The 26083-nt window shown below is 45.6% G+C and overlaps 1 protein-coding gene across 1 annotated transcript in view; it reads right to left on the minus strand.

Moving 5' to 3' along the window:
• The window catches only part of LOC126354538 (arylsulfatase B-like), a 336832-nt gene that overhangs the window by 264506 nt on the left and 46243 nt on the right, over positions 1 to 26083 (minus strand). The window contains exon 4 of the mRNA XM_050004269.1: positions 10646 to 10872. Within this exon, the coding sequence (XP_049860226.1) occupies positions 10646 to 10872 (227 nt within the window). The remainder of the gene's footprint in view (positions 1 to 10645; positions 10873 to 26083) is intronic.

Consider the following 26083-nt stretch of genomic DNA (forward strand, 5'->3'; position numbering starts at 1 on the left):
GACTGGAATTCAATTGATATCTTACTCCAGAGTAATAAAAAACAAAACTATCTTTGGATCCATCGTGGTGAAAAGTATATGAATTATCTCTCGAAAAACCCGATCAATTTTCAACTGCTAGTTCACACTACTAGATTCACAACGTGAAACGTGATTCAGAGATGTTTTATGCCCGATCCACACTGCAGGGAATAGTTCTTAACTAGCCGTGACAATAAATACACAAACTTTTGAGGTCATTTCCGCTGCCGGTGGGGAAACGGCGAAGCGATATCTGTGCAGTCGCAACGGCGGTGGGTGTGCGGGCATACACTGTGCACAGAATTTGCCATAACGGATCTTTCCGTGGGCTATCTCATGCACAGTAACTTTGCTTATCGACAGTTCAGCAGGAATGTAACGTGTGGTGGTGTGAATAAATACGATAACCATCTTTGCGTTGATCAGGAGGAAGCCATGATGCAACAAACTGCGGAAACAGGTCTCCATAAATAGGGGAACTGCTGCGAAGCCGTCAATTCCGCTTGTGCAACTGGCAACAACGCTACACCATTTCTCGGTGAACACATTCACAGACTGCGTTTAGATACAACGCCTCCGCACAGAAGGTCTCCATTTCAGTTACTTAAATTGGGGCCTTTTTTAAACTTTTCCCCAGTACTATCTCATGTATCAGTATCAGACACTATATGGGAGCATGTTTAAGTGACAGAAAGTGCGAAAGGACTGATGTCATTACACTAGTGGCCATTAAAGTTGCTACACAAAGAAGAAATGCAGATGATAAACAGGTATTCATTGGACAAATATATTATACAACTGACATGTGATTACATTTTAACGCAATTTGGGTGCATAGATCCTGAGAAATCAGTACGCAGAATAACCACTTCTGGCCGTAATAACGGCCTTGATACGCCTGAGTATTGAGTCAAACAGAGCTTGGATGGCGTGTACAGATAAAGCTGCCAATACAGATTGAATACCATACCACAGTTCATCAAGAATAGTGACTGGCGTATTGTGACGAGCCAGTCGCTAGGCCACCATTGACCAGACGATTCAATATGTGAGAGATCTGAAGAATGTGCTGGCCAGGGCAGCAGTCGAACATGTTCTGTATCCAGAAAGGCACCTACAGGACCTGTAACATGCCGTCGTGCATTATCCTGCTGAAATGTATGGTTTTGCAGGGATCGAATGAAGGGTAGAGCCATGTGTCGTAACACATCTGAAATGTAACGTCCGCTGTTCAAAGTGCCGTCAGTGCGAACAAGAGGTGACCGACACGTGTAACCAATGGCACCCCATTCCATCAGGCCGGGTGATACGGCAGTATGGCGATGACGAATACACGCTTCCATTGTGCGCTCACCGCGATGTCGCCAAACACGGATGCGACCATCAGGATGCTGTAAACAGAACCTGGATTCATCCGAAAAAATGACATTTTGCCATTCGTGCACCCAGGTTCGTCATTGAGTACACCATCGCAGGCGCTCCTTTCTGTGATGCAGCGTCAAGCGCAACCGCATCCATGGTCTCCGAGCTGATAGTCCATGCTGCTGCTAACGTCGTCGAACTCTTCGAGCAGATGGTTGTTGTCTTTCGAACGTCCCCATCTGATGACTCAGGAATCGAGACGTGGCTGCACGACCCGTAACAGCCATGTGGATAAGATGCCTGTCAATACGACTGCTGGTGATACGAGGCCGTTGGGATACAGCACGGCGTTCCGTATTACCCTCGTGAACCCAACGATTCCATGTTCTGCTAACAGTCATTGGATCTAAACCAATGCGAGCATCAATGTCACGATACGGTAAGCCGCAATCGTGATAGGCTACAATCCGATCTTTATCAAAGTCGGAAACGTGATGGTACGCATTTCTGCTCCTTACACAAGGCATCACAACAACGTTTCACCAGGCAACGCCGGTCAACTGCTGTTGTGTATGAGTAATCGGTTGGAAACTTTCCTCATGTCAGCAAGTTATAGGTGTCGCACGTTATAGGTGTCGCACGTTATAGGTGTCGCAGTCTGTGAATGCTGTGAATGCTGTGAAAAGCTACTCATTTGCATATCACACCATCTCCTCCCTGTCGGTTAAATTTCGCGTCTGTAGCACGTCATCTTCATGGTGTAACAATTTTAATGGCCAGTAGTGTAAAATAATTGCCATTAAAATGTCAGATAGCGTCCGTAAGAAGAAGGCCGACAGGTGAGGGCTGAACGCCTCTTGGTTTGGCAGCTGAAACAGAGTCACATGAGCACAGTTCTCGAGAAGGCGGCGTGTTGAGCTGTGTGTCTCGCCAGAAGACGCCACGTAAACATCTGTTGTACGGCATGTGATGACTATCAAGTAAGCCGGGTGTAATAAAGGCAGCAGAGAGACTGCTACGTTAGCGTGAATGCGGTTTTCCGAGTAAGCAGCTTCTGTGTACAGCTCGTGGTGTGACGGTCATGCCATGGCGTAAACACGTATGCTCGAAATTACTTCTCAGCTGCCACGTAAGTAAAGTGTATATTAAGAAAGGTGCAAGATAAGCAGTGTCGTCACGTGGAAAATGAATGCGAGACGACGCTGCACAGGTAAGCAGCCTGTCTGCAGATATACACACCGAGGTGACGAAAACTTAATGAGACTGGGATTGTGCATATACAGATGGTGGCAGTATGACAGCGTTATAAAAGGACCGTTGCCGTAGCTGTTATTTGCACTTGGGTGATTCATGTGCAAAGCTTTCGGACGTGATTATGACCCCACGACAGGAATTAACAGTCTCCAATCGCGGGATGGTAATTCGAGCTAGACGCATTTCGAAAATAGTTAGGGAAATTCAGTATTCCGAGATCCACAGTGTCAAGAGTGTGCCGAGAGTTACCAAATTTCGGGCACTGCCTCTTGCCACGGACAACAAAGTTACCAATGGTCTTCACTAAACGACCGAGGGCAGTGGCGTTTGTGCCGAGCTATCAGTACTGACAGACAAGCAACACTGCGTAAAATAACTGCAGAAATTGTGCGCTGCGAAATTTGGCGTTAATGGGGTACAGGAGCAGACGGTAGATGTGAGTGCTGCGGCGCCTATTCTGGGCTCGGCCCTAGATGACTGGAAAACCGTGGTATGGTAAAAAAAGACGAGTCCCGATTTTAAATAGCAAGAGCTGATGATACGGTTCGAGTGTGGTGCAGATCCTATGAAGCCATGGGCCCAGGTTATTAAGAAGGTACAGTGAAAAATGGTGGTCGTTCCATAATAGTGTGGCCTGTGTTTACGTGGTCATTGACTGGAAATGTCTATGTTGGGCTGCTTGAAGGCCGTCTGCATCCATTCATGGACTTCATGTTCACAAAAAAAACATAAAAATTCCAATTTTTATGGGCATCGGTGCACCATTTCACTGGGCCACAACTGTTGCTTGTAGTTCGAAGAACATTCTGGACATTTAGACCGAGTATTTCGGCCAACCACATCGCCCGACATGAATCCCTTCGAATATTCATGAAACATAATGGAGATGTAAGTTCGTGCACAAAATTCTGCACCGGCAATACTTGAGTGGTTATGGACGGCTATAAAGGTAGTACGGCTCAGTATTTCTGGAGGGGACTTCCAAAGACTTGTTGAGTCTATGCCAAATCGAGTTGCTGCACTGCACACGGCCAAAGGTGGTCCGACGGATGTTGGAAGGTCTCCGATGCCTTCTATCATCTCAGTGTGACAGTACTTGTCTTACTACCTGAGCCCCCATCCAACTCTGTTACTCGCTCCAGTGAACGGGAACGCGTTATGCAAATCTTGGTGCAACTCGCGTCCATCTAGAAAAGATAACCTGAAGATGCCCACATAAGGCGAAACGCGTCGTTGAAAACTGAAAAACTAAAATTGCAACCAAGACTGTTTTTAACCAATATTGTTGAACACTGGTTTGCTGTATGCTACATATGGATGGATTATCGATGCAATACAGCAATACATGTGTCCACTCATACAATCCTGGAAATGGAAATAAGAACACATTGACACCGGTGTGTCAGACCCACCATACTTGCTCCGGACACTGCGAGAGGGATGTACAAGCAATGATCACACGCACGGCACAGCGGACACACCAGGAATCACGGTGTTGGCCAACGAATGGCGCTAGATGCGCAGCATTTGTGCACCGCCGCCGTCAGTGTCAGCCAGTTTGCCGTGGCATACGGAGCTCCATTGCAGTCTTTAACACTGGTAGCATGCCGCGACAGCGTGGACGTGAACCGTATGTGCAGTTGACGGACTTTGAGCGAGGGCGTATAGTGGGAATGCAGGAGGCCGGGTGGACGTACCGCCGAATTGCTCAACACGTGGGGCGTGAGGTCTCCACAGTACATGGATGTTGCCGCCAGTGGTCGGCGGAAGGTGCACGTGCCCGTCGACCTGGGACCGGACCGCAGCGACGCACGGATGCACGCAAAGACCGTAGGATCCTACGCAGTGCCGTAGGGGACCGCACCGCCACTTCCCAGCAAATTAGGGACACTGTTGCTCCTGGGGTATCGGCGAGGACCATTCGCAACCGTCTCCATGAAGCTGGGCTACGGTCCCGCACACCGTTAGGCCGTCTTCCGCTCACGCCCCAACATCGTGCAGCCCGCCTCCAGTGGTGTCGCGACTGGCGTGAATGGAGGGACGAATGGAGACATGTCGTCTTCAGCGATGAGAGTCGCTTCTGCCTTGGTGCCAATGATGGTCGTATGCGTGTTTGGCGCCGTGCAGGTGAGCGCCACAATCAGGACTGCATACGACCGAGGCACACAGGGCCAACACCCGGCATCATGGTGTGGGGAGCGATCTCCTACACTGGCCGTACACCTCTGGTGATCGTCGAGGGGACACTGAATAGTGCACGATACATCCAAACCGTCATCGAACCCATCGTTCTACCATTCCTAGACCGGCAAGGGAACTTGCTGTTCCAACAGGACAATGCACGTCCACATGTATCCCGTGCCACCCAACGTGCTCTAGAAGGTGTAAGTCAACTACCGTGGCCAGCAAGATCTCCGGATCTGTCCCCCATTGAGCATGTTTGGGACCGGGTGAAGCGTCGTCTCACGCGGTCTGCACGTCCAGCACGAACGCTGGTCCAACTGAGGCGCCAGGTGGAAAGGGCATGGCAAGCCGTTCCACAGGACTACATCCAGCATCTCTACGATCGTCTCCACGGGAGAATAGCAGCATGCATTGCTGCGAAAGGTGGATATACACTGTTACTAGTGGCGACATTGTACATGCTCTGTTGCCTGTGTCTATGCGCCTGTGGTTCTGTCAGTGTGATCATGTGATGTATCTGACCCCAGGAATGTGTCAATAAAGTTTCCCCTTCCTGGGACAATGAATTCACGGTGTCCTTATTTCAATTTCCAGGAGTGTATTATGAAAATGGATGAATGTGAGTATGGGTGTGTATATGTTCCAAATCTCCTTCTAATCCACTGAACCAATTTGAGCCAAACTTGGTACACAGGTATATATATATACTAATGGAAATTGAAATAAGAACACCGTGAATTCATTATCCCAGGAGGGGGAAACTTTATTGACACATTCCTGGGGTCAGATACATCACATGATCACACTGACAGAACCACAGGCACATAGACACAGGCAACAGAGCATGTACAATGTCGGCACTAGTACAGTGTATATACAACTTTTGCAGCAATGCAGGCTGCTATTCTCCCATGGAGACGATCGTAGAGATGCTGGATGTAGTCCTGTGGAACGACTTGCCATGCCATTTCCACCTGGCGCCTCAGTTGGACCAGCGTTCGTGCTGGACGTGCAGACCGCGTGAGACGACGCTTCATCCAGTCCCAAACATGCTCAATGGGGGACAGATCCGGAGATCTTGCTGGCCAGGGTAGTTGACTTACACCTTCTAGAGCACGTTGGGTGGCACGGGATACATGCGGACGTGCATTGTCCTGTTGGAACAGCAAGTTCCCTTGCCGGTCTAGGAATGGTAGAACGATGCGTTCGATGACGGTTTGGATGTACCGTGCACTATTCTGTGTCCCCTCGACGATCACCAGAGGTGTACGGCCAGTGTAGGAGATCGCTCCCCACACCATGATGCCGGGTGTTGGCCCTGTGTGCCTCGGTCGTATGCAGTCCTGATTGTGGCGCTCACCTGCACGGCGCCAAACACGCATACGACCGTCATTGGCACCAAGGCAGAAGCGACTCTCATCGCTGAAGACGACACGTCTCCATTCGTCCCTCCATTCACGCCTGTCGCGACACCACTGGAGGCGGGCTGCACGATGTTGGGGAGTGAGCGGAAGACGGCCTAACGGTGTGCGGGACCGTAGCCCAGCTTCATGGAGACGGTTGCGAATGGTCCTCGCCGATACCCCAGGAGCAACAGTGTCCCTAATTTGCTGGGAAGTGGAGGTGCGGTCCCCTACAGCACTGTGTAGGATCCTACGGTCTTGGCGTGCATCCGTGCGTCGCTGCGGTCCGGTCCCAGGTCGACGGGCACGTGCACCTTCCGCCGACCACTGGCGACAACATCGATGTACTGTGGAGACCTCACGCCCCACGTGTTGAGCAATTTGGCGGTACGTCCACCCGGCCTCCCACATGCCCACTATACGCCCTCGCTCAAAGTCCGTCAACTGCACATACGATTCACGTCCACGCTGTCGCGGCATGCTACCAGTGTTAAAGACTGCGATGGAGCTCCGTATGCCACGGCAAACTGGCTGACACTGACGGCGGCAGTGCACAAATGCTGCGCAGCTAGCGCCATTCGACGGCCAACACCGCGGTTCCTGGTGTGTCCGCTGTGCCGTGCGTGTGATCATTGCTTGTACAGCCCTCTCGCAGTGTCCGGAGCAAGTATGGTGGGTCTGACACACCGGTGTCAATGTGTTCTTTTTTCCATTTCCAGGAGTGTATATTACTGCCAGACAACAATCGCTGTGGGGTAAGAACCACATATCTACTATACTTCAGGAGATATTTCGCCATGAACATTGAAAACCATGCAAAACTGCAGCATCATGCATGAGTTTCAAATTAATATTTCTGTGCTAATCGCAACTACAAAATCATATCATGGTACTTCTCATAGTTCAGACGATATGACATCACAAACACTAAGGTGCGTGAAAAACTGCTGAATTGTGCATGACATTTAAATTCGTGAGCTCTTTGCTACCGACTGCAGTCACTGTAGCCTGTTGAAATTTATCAAAAATGTTGTGTACAATCACGTTCTGAGTTAAACAGACACTACAGAGAATTTGTCTTTTGCATACTGTGTTTCTTAATTTGGGTACTGTAGTTACACATCTGTAAACTACATATATTTCCCTGCACGACTGTTTCATAATTTGGAAGGTTTTTTCACTAATAAAGTAATCCTGGGTTAATAATGAGCATCAAAACGGATACAGGGATTAGTGGACACAGTGTTGTCGTAGCGAGACCGAATATTGTAACCCCCAAATACTCCAAAAAGAAACGAAAAATATACCTATTCAAAAAAAGTAGGTACAAATTCACTTAACGCCTTTCTGAGAGAGAATCTCCACTCCTTCCAAATTGTAAACCAGATGTGGCTTCAATACAGAGAAATAGTATCGGCAGATATTGAGAGATTTGTACCAAATAAATTAACAAACGACGGAGATGATCCTCCTTCGTACACTGAATGGGTTAGAACACTGTAGCGGAAACAACGAAACTAACATGCCAAATTTAAACAGACGCAAAATCCCAAAGACTGGCTATCTTTTATAAAAGCTCGAAATTTAGCGCGGACTTCAATGCGTGATGCTTATAACAGTTTCCAGAACGAAACTTTGTCTCGAAGCCTGGTAGAAAATCCAAGGAAATTCTGGTCTTAGGTGAAGTATGTTAGCGGCAAGGAACAATCAATGCCTTCTCTGCGCGATAGCTAAGGAGACGCTATCGAAGACAGTGCTGCCAAAGCAGAGTTACTAAACACAGCTTTCCGAAATGCCTTCACAAAAGAAGACGAAATAAATATACCAGAATCCGAATCAAGAACAGTTGCCAACGTAAGTAACGTGGAAGTTAGTATCCTCGGAGTAGTGAAGCAACTTAAATCACTTAATAAAAGCAAGTCTTCTGATCCAGAGTGTATATCAATTAGGTTCCTTTCAGAGTATGCTAATGCATTAGCTCCATACTTGACAATCATATACAACCGTTCGCTCGACAAAAGTTCCGTACCCAAAGTCTGGGAAGTTGCACAGGTCACACCAATATTCACGAAAGTTAGTAGGAGTAATCCACTTAATGACAGGCCGATATCATTAACGTCGATACTCAGCAGGATTCTGGAACAAATATTTCCTCGAAGGAAACGGTCCATTGACACACAGTTAATATGGGCTTAGAAACCATCGTTCTTGTGAAACACAACTAGCTCTTTATTCGCTTGAAGTGTTGAGATTCCGTAATTTCTGGATTTCCAGAAGGATTTTTACACTGTACCATACAAGTGGCTTATAGTGAAATTGCGTGCTTGAGGAATGTCGTCTCAGTTATGTGACTGGATTTGTATTTTCCTGTCAGAGAGGTCACAGTTAGTACTAAATGACGGAAAGTCATCGAGTAAAACAGAAGTAATTTCTGGCGTTCCCCAAGGTAGTATCATAGGTCCTTTTCTGTTCCTTATCTACCTAAACGATTTGGGAGACAATCTGAGCAGCCGTCTTGAGTTGATTGCAGATGACGCTGTCGTTTAGCAGGCTAATAAAGTCATCAGAAGATCAAAACAAACTGCGAAACGGTTTAGAAAAGATGTCTGAATTCAGCGAAAATTGGTACTTGACGCTAAATAACGAAAATTGTTAGATCATCCACATTGGTACTGAAAGGAATCCGTTGAACTTCGGTTACTCGATAAATCAGTCAAATATAAAGGCCGTAAATTCAACTAAATAACTAGGAATTACAATTACGAACACCTTAAATTGTAAGGAACACATATAAAATGTTGTGGGGAAGGCTAACCAAAGACTGTGTTTTATTGGCAAAACACTTAGAAAATGTAACAGACCTACTAACGAGACTGCCTACATTACGCTTGTCCGTCCTGTTTTAGAATTGTGGTGCGCGGTGTGGGATTCGTACCAAACAGGGCTGACGGAATTCATCGAAAAAGTTCAAAGAAGGGCAGCACGTTTTGTATTATCGTGGAATATGGGAGAGAGTGTCACAGAAATGATATGGGGACTTGGCTGGACATCATTAAAAGAAAGGCGTGTTGAGTTGCGACGGCATCTTCTCACGAAATTCAGATCACCAACTTTCTCATCCGAATGCAAAAATGTTTTGTTGATACCGACCTATATAGGGCGGAAAGATCATCGAGATAAAATAGGGGAAATCAGATCTCGTACGGATAGATATGGGTGTTCGTTGGTTCCGCTCGCTATAAGAGATTGGAATAATAGAGAATTGTGAAGGTGGTTCGATGAACCCTCTGCCAAGAACTTAAATGTGATTTGCAGAATACCCATGTAGATGTAGATGAAATGACAGTTTTTCAATACTTCACTACAATCACAGTTCATTTGTGTCTGTGTTTCTAATAGGAAATTAGGAAAATGAATACCCAAGTGTCGTGTTTACAAACTTGTAAAATTTCAGTATTTTATCTAAAACAGAATTTTTAAACTTTAAGTATCAACAGGAGCGTGGTGCGCTAGATTTACTAGATGATTGCTCTATTTCACGATCTAATCCGCCGTTGCACTAATAGTAATAGACAACAGATGAACAAATTTCTGCTTAGGACATTTATTCACTTCACCAACCATAATACTGCCTGTAATTTACCAAAGTTAAGGGAAGTTAAGACAGCAATGACAAGATGATGCGAGAGGTGTTTGGCCACCCTCCAATCGCATACGAAGTCAGTGAACTGTAGAAATCGTCCATGCACTTGCTAAATCCCTTTGACACACAGAGAGAAGGCGAGGAAAGACTTGGTTACGTCGCATCCACAATCAAAAATTTGAATGATTTGGCGACTTCCTCGCCATACTCGTCTTGCTTAGGTCGCAGAAAAGTGACGAGGTGTTCGAAAAAAGTTGACCCATTTCAGTGAGTAAAATAATAACAATAAGATAAGTTTCCGTTAATTTACGTCTATAGTCATAAACTATTTGTTAACAGATTACCGGCTTCGGTCTTTAATGACCATCATCAGATCAGTTTCATAAAAACAAAGTCCTAATGTACTGTAGCCATAGTGCCATCGTAGAATCAGCACCAGCATCGTCAAGTACATATAAATAACATCACATGCATTTTTATGTACTTGACGATGCTGGTGCTGATTCCGCATTTAACATTTGACGATTACACTATCGGTGCAGTACATTAGGACTTTGTTTATATGAAACAGATCTGATGATGGTCATTAAAGACCGAAACTGGTAATCTGTTAACAAAACGTTTGTGACCATAGACGTAAATTAAAAGAAACTTTTTACATAAACGGGTCACTGTTTTTTCGCGACGATGTCGCATCTTGTGGAAATAACAATAAGCGATACATGTTGGGCGTTGTGGCTGCTGAAATATGCTGTAAGAAATGTGTGGGAGCACTCACGGAGGCCTGTACGGTGTGATCGTAGTAGTCCTGAAAGCCGTTCCAGAAGCCGAAGTGGGAGTCGAAGCCGCGGTAGGTGGGCGTGTACTCCCTCTGGTAGAAGCCCAGGTGCCACTTGCCGACGGCGTGCGTCGCGTAGCCGAGCGCGCGCAGCCGCTGTGGCAGCAGCGTCTCGTTCAGAGGGAGGCCCCACGGTTCCGGCTCCAGGATCACCAGGTGCTGCATGCCTGAAAACCGCCATGGCGTCACTTAAACAATTGCTCAGCAGGTACACTGATGGAAAAAATGTCGCAACACCAGGTAATGGATATGTAGTTGTTCTTGTGGTCTTCAGTCCTGAGACTGGTTTGATGCAGCTCTCCATGCTACGCTATCCTGTGCAAGCTTCTCCGTCTCCCAGTACCTACTGCAGACTAAATCCTTCTGAATCTGCTTAGTGTATTCATCTCTTGGTCTCCCTCTACGATTTATACCCTCCACGCTGTCCTCCAATACTAAATTGGTGATCTCTCGATGTCTCAGAACATGTCCTACCAACCGATCCCTTCTTCTAGTCAAGTTGTGCCACAAACTTCTCTTCTCCCCAATTCTATTCAATACCTCATCATTAGTTATGTGATCTACCCATCTGATCTTCAGCATTCTTCTGTAGCACCACATTTCCAAGGCTTCTATTCTCTTTTGGTCCAAACTATTTATCGTCCACGTTTCACTTCCATACATGGCTACACTCCACACAAATACTTTCAGGAACGACTTCCTGACACTTAAATCAATACTTGATGTTAACAAATTTTTCTTCTTTCCTTGCCATTGCCAGTCTACATTTTACATTCTCTCTACTTCGACCATCATCAGTTATTTTGCTCCCTAAATAGCAAAACTCCTTTACTACTTTAAGTGTCTCATTTCCTAATCTAATACCCTCAACATCACCCGACTTAATTCGACTACATTCCATTATCCTCGTTTTGCTTTTGTTGATGTTCATTTTATATCTTCCTTTCAAGACACTATCCACTCCGTTCAACTGCTCTTCCAAGTCCTTTGCTGTCTTTGACAGAATTACGATGTTATCGGCGAACCTGAAGGTTTTATTTCTTCTCCATGGATTTTAATACCCACTCCAAATTTTTCGTTTGATTCCTTTACTGCTTGCTCAATATACAGATTGAATAACATCGGGGAGAGACTACAACCCTGTCTCACTCCCTTCCCAACCACTGCTTTCCTTTCATGCCCCTCGACTCTTATAACAGCCATCTGGTTTCTGTACAAATTGTAAATAGCCTTTCGCTCCCTGCATTGTACCCTTGCCACCTTCAGAATTTGAAAGAGAGTATTCCAATCAACATTGTCAAAAGTCTTCTCCAAGTCTACAAATGATAGAAACGTAGGTTTGCCTTTCGTTAATCTTTCATCTAAGATAAGTCGTAGGGTCAGTATTGCCACACGTGTTCCATCATTTCTACGGAATCCAAACTTATCTTTCCCGAGGTCGACTTCTACCAGTTTTTCCATTCGTCTCTAAAGAATTCGCGTTAGTATTTTGTAGCTGTGACTTATTAAACTGATCGTTCTGTAATTTTCACATCTGTCAACACCTGCTTTCGTTTTGATTGGAATTTTGATATTCTTCTTGATGTCAGGGCATTTCGCCTGTCTCATATATCTTGCTCACGAGATGGTGGAGTTTTGTAAGGACTTGCTCTACCAAGGCTGTCAGCAGTTCTAATGGAATGTTGTCTACTCCGGGGGCCTTGTTTCGACTCAGGTCTTTCAATGCTCTGTCAAACTCTTCAGGCAGTATCATATCTCACATGTCATCTTCATCTACGTCCTCTTCCATTTCCATAATATTGTGCTCAAGTATATCACCCTTGTATAGACCCTCTGTATACTCCTTCCACCTTTCTGCTGTCCCTTCTTTGCTTAGAACTGTGTTTCCATCTGAGCTCTTGGTATTCATACAAGTGGTTCTCTTTTCTTGTCCTCTAGTCATCCCTATATATATATATATATATATATATATATATATATATATATATATATATATATATATATATATATATATACTCCTGGAAATTGAAATAAAAACACCGTGAATTCATTGTCCCAGGAAGGGAAAACTTTATTGACACATTCCTGGGGTCAGATACATCACATGATCACACTGACAGAACCACAGGCACATAGACACAGGCAACAGAGCATGTACAATGTCGGCACTAGTACAGTGTATATCCACCTCTCGCAGCAATCCAGGCTGCTATTCTCCCATGGAGACGATCGTAGACATGCTGGATGTAGTCCTGTGGAACGGCTTGCCATGCCATTTCCACCTGGCGCCTCAGTTGGACCAGCGTTCGTGCTGGACGTGCAGACTGCGTGAGACGACGCTTCATACAGTCCCAAACATGCTCAATGGGGGACAGATCCGGAGATCTTGCTGGCCAGGGTAGTTGACTTAAACAATCTAGAGCACGTTGGGTGGTACAGGATACATGCGGACTTGTATTGTCCTGTTGGAACAGCAAGTTCCCTTGCCTGTCTAGGAATGGTAGAACGATGGGTTCGATGACGGTTTGGATGTACCGTGCACTATTCAGTGTCCCCTCGACGATCACCAGTGTACGGCCAGTGTAGGAGATCGCTCCCCACACCATGATGCCGGGTGTTGGCCCTGTGTGCCTCGGTCGTATGCAGTCCTGATTGTGGCGCTCACCTGCACGGCGCCAAACACGCATACGACCATCATTGGCACCAAGGCAGAAGCGACTCTCATCGCTGAAGACAACACGTCTCCATTCGTCCCTCCATTCACGCCTTTCGCGACACTACTGGAGGCGGGCTGCACGATGTTGGGGCGTGAGCGGAAGACGGCCTAACGGTGTGCGGGACCGTAGCCCAGCTTCATGGAGACGGTTGCGAATGGTCCTCGCCGATACCCCAGGAGCAACAGTGTCCCTAATTTGCTGGGAAGTGGCGGTGCGGTCCCCTACGGCACTGCGTAGGATCCTACGGTCTTGGCGTGCATCCGTGCGTCGCTGCAGTCCGGTCCCAGGTCGACGGGCACGTGCACCTTCCGCCGACCACTGGCGACAACATCGATGTACTGTGGAGACCTCACCCCCCACGTGTTGAGCAATTCGGCGGTACGTCCACCCGGCCTCCCGCATGCCCACTATACGCCCTCGCTCAAAGTCCGTCAACTGCAAATACGGTTCACGTCCACGCTGTCGCGGCATGCTACCAGTGTTAAAGACTGCGATGGTGCTCCGTATGCCACGGCAAACTGGCTGACACTGACGGCGGCGGTGCACAAATGCTGCGCAGCTAGCGCCATTCGACGGCCAACACCGCGGTTCCTGGTGTGTCCGCTGTGCCGTGCGTGTGATCATTGCTTGTACAGCCCTCTCGCAGTGTCCGGAGCTAATATGGTGGGTCTGACACAGCGGTGTCAATGTCTTCTTTTTTCCATTTCCAGGAGTATATACATATATATATATATATATATATATATATATATATATATATATATATATTCTGAGAATAGAAAATAGTGCATTGAGAATGGCTAGCTACTACCCGAAATCTGGATTTGTGTAATAAAATTTAAAAACGAACAACTGATTGCTGCACTCTATAATTTATATGTCACATAACAGTCGCTGAGTGTACCCATTTTCCGAATTGAAGGTAGCCTGATGAGTTAATGGATAGTAACGAAATTTTGGGAATTCATTTGTCGAGGTAACTTATTTAAGTGGTTCTCATAGTTCAAGATCTCAGATTAATGTAAACAAGAAGTAAGCTATTTCAGATGGTAAGTGGTGGTACAGTAATAACTGGCGTAAGGGCCAGCGTGTTGAATGGAAGCATGCAAACGTACATACATTGTGTTGTACTGGTGCCAGATATCAGTTTGTGGGACGAATTTCCTTGCCTGTCGCACTTGGTCCGATGATACAGGGACGGTTAATGCTGTTTGTGGATGACGCTGAAGTTATCATCCGACGATGTCTCCTACGTTCGCGATTGGAGATCTGCTGATCGACCAGGCCAAGGCAGCGTGTCGCCAATAAGTCCGGAATTGCGCTGGTCCTACGGTCGCAGGTTCGAATCCAGCCTTGGGCAAGGATGTGTGTGATGTGCTTAGGTTAGTTAGGTTTAAGTAGTTATACGTTTAGGGGACTGATGACCTCAGATGTTCAGCCCCATAGTGCTCGGAGCCATTTGAACCAAGCAAGCTGGTGGCGGTTCCACAATGGTATGGGCTGCGTTTACGTGGAACAGGCTGGGTCACTGACTACATTTTGTAATGTTCACCAACTTGGATATTATTTGTATGCATTCATGGACTTCATCTTCGCAAACAACGATGGAATTTTTATGGATGACCATACATCATGTCACCAGGCCACAAATGTTCTCGGCTGATCTGAAGGATATTCTGGAAAATTCGAGCAAATGATTGGCCCAACCAGGTCGCCCGACATGAATCGGGTCGAACGTTTTTGGGACGTAATCGAGAAGTCATTTCGTGCACATAACCCTACTCAAACGTGCGGGGAATGCTAAATACCTATTGGCCAGTATATTAAGCAGCCAATCAGATCCTCTTGAGCACTTCTACATTCGCGGTATTTCTAATATCAGCCAATCACATCAGCACTCCGTCTTCAGGCAAGAGTCCCATCGGGACCATCCGACCGCCGTGTCATCCTCATTTGAGGATGCGGATAGGTCGGCCGTGGTGTCATCACACCGCTCTCCCGGTCGGTGTGATGGTTTACTTTCACCGGAGCCGCTACTATTCGCTCGAGTAGGGCCGCAGTTGTCATCGCGAGGCTGAGAGTAACCCGAAAACTGGCAACAGCGCATGGCGGCCCGGATGAGCACCCATCCAAGTGCCGGCCACGCCCGACACCGCTTAACTTCGATGGCCTCACGCGAATATGTGTATCCACTGTGGCAAGGCCGTTGCCATAGCCAGTCACATTACCTCAAGTAATTTCGAAAATAAATGAAATATAATAGAAAGAAAACACAATTCTTTTCCACAAAATAAATTACTAATACATTTAATATTCAACGCCGCTTCTGGCTGCCTTTTACAAAAATCAAGCTCACTCGGACTTACGTCACCAATTTCCCTATTCCACAACAGCTTTCTCAGTCATACATTTACATAGTTTCGTAAAATATAACTTTCTCACTTTACGTATGTCGTCCATTCATTCTCTGTCTCTCCAAAACACTCGAACGGCTAAAACACAATGAAACAATAGTAATTTTCCAAAGTACCTTTCATTAGGTCGGATGTCTTTGCTGAGGAAACTAAAGAAAATTCCAGAACATTAGATTATATGAACTTGTCCTCGTGATTGTAGCTTCAATTGATACTATAGTTGAATGAAGTACAGTTCCTAACTTCGTTTCACAAACCAGCATGGTTATCATGTGTTTAAGGTAAAAATTTATATCTCTGAAAGTACTGAATTTATTTATTTGAAATTTTAACAGTGTAGTTGTGTTATCCGTACAATTTGGTGTACGAAGTATGAAAAAGATCGATTAACAATTACCAGTACTTCTTTAGATTCATAGACAGTATGTGTAATGTATTTCAAGCAGGGTTAGATAAGTAGGCTACAAGGTTCGCTCGGCCAATAGCCAGCGTTAGCTCTGCCAGCGTGAGAACCAACATCTGCTCTCCTCCCGGCTAAGCGGAAAGCGGCGCTTTCAGTGCAACATGACAAGTAATAAGTTGCTACGTGACAAAACGAGACAACGAAAAATAAATGTAACTCCATTTTCGGCTCAGGAGCATGGGACAGCGGCTGGTGGATGAAATGTATCTGTACTGTACTAACAGTCGTTACTTTGATGTTGTATTATAAGGATAACAGTTTCGACATTCCATACACGTCACCTTCAGGCCTGTCGCATGTAAGAGACAAGCACAGGTACTGTCATATGTGTAAAGGGCAAACATGAGCATGACGTTCCGATGCCTACGGAACCAGGAACGAATGTTGGTGCCTTGTAGTGTATATATACCAGTGGTTCTTGGTGTCATTTATGCGACACGCCTGAAGGTAACGTGACTGGTACGTCGAAACTACTACCCCAGTAAAACATTATCAAAATAACAGCTGTTGGTGGAATGACCGAAAAAAACCTTTCTCGTCTTCCATTGGCTGTCCAGAACACGCCTTCTTAAGTAAGAGTTGCCTTGTTTGGCCTCTGATTAGGTGGCTTTGAAGAATCGAGACTCCAGAAGGCCTGACGCGAAGTGGTGGCCAGATAGGCTGAGGAAGAACGTGTATGAAGAAAGACATTGACTATGTGATCAAAAGTATTGGACAGCTATAGGTGTACATTAATATGGGTATGTACACCCTTAGCCTTTACGATGGTTTTAAGGTATGTTGCTTGTGTTCCTGTCGACAAAAGCCGAATCCACAGAAAGTAGTGATTTTGAACGATGTCAGGGACTTACACCGCGTTGCTCGAAAAACGCTACATTATGACAGGGTGCATTCCAATACTGATTGAAACAGTCGCTAAACAATCCCCGTCTCTGATCTGCTCCTCCACTGTACGAAATATATAACGTGTTCATATCCTTAGAATTTAGCTTGCTCTTAACTGCAACAATGGGATTAGAAAGTGGCGACGAAAAATACTTCCATATCATAACACTATACAGGGTGAAAAGTATTTAAACCGACAAACTCTGGGAGGTTGTAGGGGGCATCAAAACAAATATTTTCCCTAATGTCATTTATTCCTATTTAAACCGTTACAGGAAGATTTCTCTGGTGGCAAATTAATTAAACCAACAAACACTTTTCCATTTTCTATGACCAAGAGTCAGCACATTAACACAACCAATTTCAATTACAATAGATTTAAAAAAATGCCTCCATTGACATATAAACAAAGGTTACACCGTCGGGGCATGTTCTGTCTGATACGGGCAAAAACCCCAGGAGTATCCTGAATTGTTCCTGCTGTTGCAACTATCCGGACAACCAGATCCTCTTCTGATGCAACAGGAGTTACGTAAACAAGGTTGTGCATCTCTCCCTACACAAAAAATCCAGAGGGGACATATCAGGGGATAGAGCAGGGCATGGTACAGGACCATCTGTGCCAATCCAAGTTTCTGGGAACCGTCGGTCCAGCAATCGACGCACACGATGACTGAAATGTGCCGGCGCCCCGTCATGTTTGAACCACATGCATTGTCTTGTAGGGAGCGGGACGTCTTCTAGCAATTCTGGCAATGCTCTGGCGAGAAAATTATAATAGTGCCTGCCATTTAATGGCCTAGAAAGCAAATACGGCCCAATTAAACAGTCCCCAACTACACCGACCCACACATTAACGAAGAACCGCACTTGATGAGCGCTAGTCACTGTGGCGTGTGGGTTATTCTCAATCCAAACTTAGAATTGTGCATCTTGAGGACTCCATCACAACCTAACGTTGCTTCATCGGTAAACAACACAGTACGATGGAAATGTAGAAGGCATTTCATACTGTTCCAGGTACCACTGTGAAAACCGTGCTCTGGGTGGATAATCAACTGGTTCCAGGTTGTGGACACGCTGTAAATGAAATGGACGTAACAACTGCTCTCGAAGGACTTTTATTACATTCGTCTGATTCGTCCCCATGCTACGTGCAATAGCACGAGTGCTGATTGAAGGATCCCGCTCCACATGCTGCAAGACAGCTTCCTCAAATTGCAGCGTTCTTACCGTGCGGCGGCGTCCCTGTCCAGGTAATCTGCTAAATGACCCGGTCTCACGCAGAGGTTGGTACACAGCAGCAAAGGTCGTATGATGCGGGATACGGCGATTGGGTTATTGTTGTTGATAAACCCGCTGCGCAGCTCGTCCGTTGTGGTGCGCTACGTGGTACGCACCAACCATATCAGTATATTTACTGCAGGTGTATAGCTCCATTAGTAAACAGAGACAATGCATTACTGGACTAGCGAACAGCAGTTGCCTACAACTGAAGATCGTAATAATGACTCTAACAACTGAAGAGCGTAAAACGGCCTCCACCGGTTTAAATTATCCTCATAGGGGAAAATGACATTAGGGATAAATATTTGTTTTGATGTCCCCTACAACCTCCCAGAGTTTGTCGGTTTAAATACTTTCCACCCTGTATATTACAGCAGTAATACCCTCGAAGCGTTGGCCAAACCCAACCCATTCCGCAGGACTCTCACAGCATATAGTGTGATTCGTCACTCCACTGTAGATTGGTGTCGCACTTTACGCCACCTGAAGCGTCGCTTAGCATTGACAACAGAAATTTGTGGCCTATGAGGATTCACTCGACCATTGCACCCAATTATTTGTAACTCAGTACGCACAGTCATTGTACTAACTGGACTGCTGGAACTCACGAGCTGATTTCATGGGATTTTTTAAAACCACTCTCAGTAACTTATGAGGGTCCCTGTCCCTGTCTGGTTCTGATTTAGCTGCGGTGCTCCCTTCACGTTTCAATTTGACAGTCATATCACCAACAAGCGACCTGCGCAGCTTTAGAAGGTTTCAAAAGCTCGTGATGGATTTGTTACATGAAGTCAGAGGACTAGCCCATGTTCTACGTCACTGATCCTTCCTTTTCAATCCTTTCTGCTGTTACTGCTGCCCTGCCGATAACACAATACTTCTTTCGTACTGGCGTCTATACCTCTCGTGACAGCTAGTGATCAATTGTACAGTACATTGCGGTATCCGAATACATTTTGTTACATGATATACGAGGCCTATTTCGTTGTCAACCTCCTATCGGCCGCGAGTTAAAAACACAGTGAAAATCCGGCGAAGCTTTGCAAAGATATACTGTGTAGTGTCCCTAGTATGCCTGTTTACCCCTTGACGTACGACTGTTCAGGTTTGAGCCCACAGTGATCACTTAAAGATGCTCAGAAAGGAGTGTTTCAGCGCAAGCGTGAAGTCCTGCTGAGGGGTTTCGCTAGCTTCATGTAGCCAACATGACGTAACTCTCATACGTCTCCTTCTCCATGACATTTCCCGGCCGCACATTGCAGGGGCAAAGAAGACGCTCCAGCACCGTTTCTGATGAAAAGTGTTTGATTATCAGCCGTATTGCCCGGACTGACTTTCGTCATTCGCTCACATGAATCACTGGCTATGAGGACAGCTTTTGGCGTAGACAACGGGCTACAGAGCAATCAATGTAGGAACGTGGTGGAAATCACAGGCCGCTGCCTCCTATGACTGGTTTTAGTTACGTATTAGTACAGTCATGTGTGATTCATCTACATTTACATCTATATCTACATCTACATATACATGGATACTCTACAAATCACATTGAAGTGTCTGGCAGAGGGTTCATCGAACCATCTTCACGATTCTACACTCCTGAAAATTGAAATAAGAACACCGTGAATTCATTGTGCCAGGAAGGGGAAGCTTTATTGACACATTCCTGGGGTCAGATACATCACATGATCACACTGACAGAACCACAGGCACATAGACACAGGCAACAGAGCATGCACAATGTCGGCACTAGTACTGTGTATATCCACCTCTCGCAGCAATGCTGGCTACTATTCTCCCATGAAGACGATCGTAGAGATGCTGGATGTAGTCCTGTGGAACGGCTTGCCATGCCATTTCCACCTGGCGCCTCAGTTGGACCAGCGTTCGTGCTGGACGTGCAGACCGCGTGAGACGACGCTTCATCCAGTCACAAACATGCTCGATGGGGGACAGATCCGGAGATCTTGCTGGCCAGGGTAGTTGACGTACACCTTCTAGAGCACGTTGGGTGGCACAGGATACATGCGGACGTGCATTGTCCTGTTGGAACAGCAAGTTCCCTTGCCGGTCTAGGATTGGTAGAACGATGGGTTCGATGACGGTTTGGATGTACCGTGCACTATTCAGTGTCCCCTCGACGATCACCAGAGGTCTATGGCCAGTGTAGGAGATCGCTCCCCACACCATGATGCCGGGTTTTGGCCCTGTGTGCCTCGGTCGTATGCAGTCCTGATTGTGGCGCTCACCTGCACGGCGCCAAACACGCATACGACCATCATTGGCACCAAGGCAGAAGTGACTCTCATCGCTGAAGACGACACGTCTCCATTCGTCCCTCCATTCACGCCTGTCGCGACACCACTGGAGGTGGGCTGCACGATGTTGGGGCGTGAGCGGAAGACGGCCTAACGGTGTGCGGGACCGTAGCCCAGCTTCATGGAGACGGTTGCGAATGGTCCTCGCCGATACCCCAGGAGCAACAGTGTTCCTAATTTGCTGGGAAGTGGCGGTGCGGTCCCCTACGGCACTGCGTAGGATCCTACAGTCTTGGCGTGCATCCGTGCGTCGCTGCGGTCCGGTCCCAGATCGACGGGCACGTGCACCTTCCGCCGACCACTGGCGACAACATCGATGTACTGTGGAGACGTCACGCCCCACGTGTTGAGCAATTCGGCGGTACGTCCACCCGGCCTCCCGCATGCCCACTATACGCCCTCGCTCAAAGTCCGTCAACTGCACATACGGTTCACGTCCACGCTGTCGCGGCATGCTACCAGTGTTAAAGACTGAGATGGAGCTCCGTATGCCACGGCAAACTGGCTGACACTGACGCGGCGGTGCACAAATGCTGCGCAGATAGCGCCATTCGACGGCCAACACCTTGGTTCCTGGTGTGTCCGCTGTGTAGTGCGTGTGATCATTGCTTGCACAGCCCTCTCGCAGTGTCCGGAGCAAGTATGGTGGGTCTGACACACCGGTGTCAATGTGTTCCTTTTTCCATTTCCAGGAGTGTATATTATTCCAATCGTATAGCGAGCGGAAAGAACGACCACTATATCTTTCCTACGAGCTCTGATTTCCCATATTTCATCATGGTGATCGTTCCTTCCTATGTAGGTTGGTATCAACAAAATATTTTTGCATTCGGAGGAGAAAGTTGGTGATTGGAATTTCGTCAGAAGATACCGCCGCAACGAAAAATGCCTTTGTTTGAATGATGTCCAGCCCAAATCCTCTATCATTTCTGTGAGGCTCTCTCCGATATTGTTCGATAATACAAAACGTGCTCCGCTTCCTTGAACTTTTTGAATGTTCTCCGTCAGTCCTATCTGGTAAGGATCTCAAACCGCCCAATAGTATTCTAAAAGAGGACGAACAAGCGTAGTGTAGGCAGTCGCCTTAGTAGATCTGTTACATTTTCTAAGTGTCCTGCCAATAAAACGCAGTCTTCAGTTAGACTTCCCCACAACATTTTTTATGTGATCCTTCCAATTTACGTTATTCGTAAATGTAAAACCTAGGTATTTAGTTCAATTTACGGATTTTAGATTGGACTGATTTGTTGTGTAACCGAAGTTTAATGAGTTCCTTTTAGCACTCATGGGGATGACTTCACACTTTTCAGCTCCCACTTTTGAACTGCCAATTTTCGCACGATTCAGATATCTTTTCTAAATCGTTTCGCAGTTTGTTTTGGCCTTCTGATGACTTTATTAGCCGATAAACGACAGCGTCATCTGCAAACAAACTAAGACGGCTGTTTAGATTGACTCCCAAATCGTTTATATAGATCAGGAACAGCAAGGCACCTATAAGACTACCTTGCGGAATGCCAAAAATAACTTCTGTTTCATTCGATGACTTTCCGTCAGTTACTACGAACTGTGACCTCTCTGACAGGAAATCACAAAGCAGTGACATACCTGAGACCATTTACCATAAGCACGTAATTTCACTACGAGCCGCTTGTGTGGTACCGTGACAAAAGCCTTCCGGAAATCCAGAAATACGGAATCGATCTGAAATTCGTTCTCAATAGCACTCAACACTTCACGTGAATAAAGAGCTAGTTGTGTTTCACAAGAACGATGTTTTCTAAACCCATGTTGACTGTGTGTGAATAGACCGTTTTCTTCGAGGTAATTCATAATGTTCGAACACAATATATGTTCCAAAATGCTGCTTAACATCGACGTTAACGATATGGGTCTGTAATTAAGTGGATTACTCCTACAACCTTTCTTGAATGTTGATGTGACCTGTGCACCTTTCCAGTCTTCGGATCTTTCGTCGAGCGAACGGTTGTATACGATTGTTAAGTATGGAGCTAATCCATGAGACTACTCTGAAAAGAACCTAATTGGTATACACTCTGGACCAGAAGCCTTACTTTTATTAACTGATTTAAGTTGCTTCACCACTCCGAGGATATTAACTTCTACGTTACTCATGTTGGCAGCTGTTCTTGATTCGAATTCTGGAATATTTACACCGCCTTCTTTTCTGAAGGCATTTCGGAAGGCTGTGTTTAGTAACTCTGCTTTGGCAGCACTGTCTTCGATATTATCTCCATTGCTATCGCGCAGAGAAGGCATTGATTGTTTCTTGATGCTAACATACTTCACATACGACCAGAATCTCTTTGGATTTGCTGTCAGGTTTCGAGACGAAGTCCCGTTGTTCAAGCTGTTGTAAGCATCTCGCTAAATTTCGAGCTTCTGTAAAAGATCGCCAATCTTGGGGATTTTTCGTCTGTTTAAATTTGGCATGTTGGTTTCGTTTTTTTGCAACAGCGTTCTAACCTGTTTTTTGTACCAAGGATTATGATTTAAAGTGATTCTGAGAACGAGGGATACATACTCCAGATGTATAATTCTCAGGATAAATAAAGGTATGAGGGCATCTCTAGAAAATGTTTGGATGCTCGTTGCCAAGAGCCAAGCAACCTACAAGTATTAATCGTTTGTAGCTATCTTCGTTACAGTCCAGATGAATGCCACCAACGGACTCACAGACGTGCAGTTTCTTGGGATACGTTTATAAAAGACTCAGGGTGAGTCGAAATGAATTCATGACGTGTGGCTAACAACACGTGTTCAGCCGCAGTGCCCATGTTAAATGTCTGGCTGCTACAACCGGCTAACATTTCCATGTTTTCGGCCGTAACGATGAGTGGAAATGTTGTTGTTGTCGAGGAAAGCAATAACGTCCACAGTTTACCCCAATCAACCAAAAAATGGTTCAAATGGCTCTGAGCACTATGGGACTTAATATTTGAGGTCATCAGTCCCCTAGAACTTAGAACTACTTAAACCTAACTAACCTAAGGACATCACACAACACCCAGTCATCACGAGGCAGAGAAAATCCCTGACGCCGCCGGGAATCGAACCCGGCAACCCGAGCGTGGGAAGGGAGAGCGCTACCGCACCACCACGAGCTGCGGACATTTGGCATTCTTTACGTGAGCAGATTGCTCACTGCCTAGCTTGATTCCTTAGCATTTTCACTTTTCTAATAGAAATGCCTATTGAAATATAGTTCTTTATTAGGTCTATATCACACGTCTTCACTAACTGTCCGTGTTTGTTACGTATTTCGGCCTATCTTCAGATCGTGATGAAAGTCAAGATTGTTTTGTTGTCTCTGCTCAAGAGTTACGTTGCACTGGAATGCAATTAATTTAAAATACGTCGCCACATGTGAGTAGAACGGCAGCAATTATTGCAACTTTCTTAAGTTTTATATTGCGACGTGTCTTTCACGGAAATGTACTTCATTTATCGTCAGTATTTCACACAAATTACTGCTGGGACTTTTTTCCCGTGTGTACAGGCACCAATTAACTTTTTGTTAATAGTGTACAACGATCGATCTCCAGGAAAATCCCTTCAAAGTTGCCGTGCAATCAGTATCGACACACTAGCATTAAAAATGAATTAGAACGTATGTGGAGCATGTGGCGCAATTCTTAACCAGAAGCTTCGTGTTTAGCCGTCCTGTTATGTCATTTAGTGCGTACTGGAAAAAGATTCGAGACTTCCATAAACACTAGTTTTTCATTGGTGCTCGCTAAGTAATGGACGCGTCGCAATTCTTCTAATTACGAGTATTTGCGACGGTACATACCATCAACAGCAAATGACAGAGAGACTGTCTAGTCAAGGCTAACTTCCGTCTACAGCGGAGCTATGAGATTTACTAGATTTTCTCCTGCTTCAGCTTGCTTTTTGTATTGAGCGATTCAAGATAACAACGTAGTCCTTCTTGCACCACTACACTGTAGGAGTTTCTGCAGTTTCGCATGGGACACTCAAATGAGCCGCCGCGAGATACACAAGACAATGGAATACATCCCTTTGTTCCATTTCATTAGATAAACTGAACACTGCGTTTACGGAACATTCCCGTGCGGTAGCGTTCCCGTTTCCCACGCCCGGGTTCCCGGGTTCGATTCCCGGCGGGGTCTCTGTCTCGTGATGACTGGGTGTTGTGTGATGTCCTTAGGTACGTTAGGTTTAAGTAGTTCTCAATTCTAGGGGACTGATGACCATAGATGTTAAGTCCCATAGTGCTCAGAGCCATTTGAACCATTTTTGAACGTAACATTCCACCAAAATATGACCTTACCGAGTACCTAATTTCGGAGTACCGAAAACAGGTGTACTTTGAACGCCGTGGTTTCTTTAACAACTCATACAGCAAAAGTTGTACATCTCCCTTTTGACACTTAGTTGGATGATTACTACTCTGTTTGGTGGCAACGTTGTATCATTATATGCTACATGGAACCACGTAGGGCAGATTTTCTTGTGCAAAAGTTGGCGAACCTGTTGCGGCTTATAAGTGCGTATGAAAAATGTGTTAAAACCTCGTTCTGCAAATTTTACTCATGTCGTTTAACCAAAAAGCCATCGGTTTTTCAATTATATCATATATATCACCCAATTAGTTCTTGAAACAGACCACTGATTAGTTTTTACTCACATCGGTGTATCAACCAGTATATTTTGGTTTCTGAGATCATGTGAATGATTTTTCTGTTTCGGTGTTACTTTGGCCAATGGTCATTGTTGCTCAAAGACTACAGGTTAACAGCTTATTAAACAGCGTTGCTGCCAGAAACAGTGTGGAACTAAGAAATGTTCATCGTTATACAGTCGTAGGCTCATTTGTAATTGTAACGTTCCTGCAGCTAAGAAAAACTAATGACACTCATATTTTGATGAAGTACCTAGCTTCTGTGGTTCAGGTAATCTCACACATCTCCAGAAAAAAGGACTGAAGTCTGACTTTGACAAAAAGTGCCAGATATTTACTCGATAAGAGAAGAACAGAAAACCTTAGATCTAACTGCACCAGATGTTTCGAAACGAGGATTCATGTTGAACATGGATGAAACTGTAGGTATTGCACTCAACTAAATTTGAAGTTACGTATATGGTACTTTATCCGAGTATCTTTCATTATATTTGTAATTGAGGTGCTGGATCACATTGCTTGGTTTATGTACCGCTAGCGCAGTAGATTTTTTTTCTTTTATGAGGCTCAATAAAGCACTAAAACAAACTTTAGGCCAATGTATTTATTTCTGAGAGGTCGAAGCTTC

Source organism: Schistocerca gregaria, chromosome 3, assembly GCF_023897955.1.
Source record: "Schistocerca gregaria isolate iqSchGreg1 chromosome 3, iqSchGreg1.2, whole genome shotgun sequence".
Lineage (NCBI taxonomy): Eukaryota > Metazoa > Arthropoda > Insecta > Orthoptera > Acrididae > Schistocerca > Schistocerca gregaria.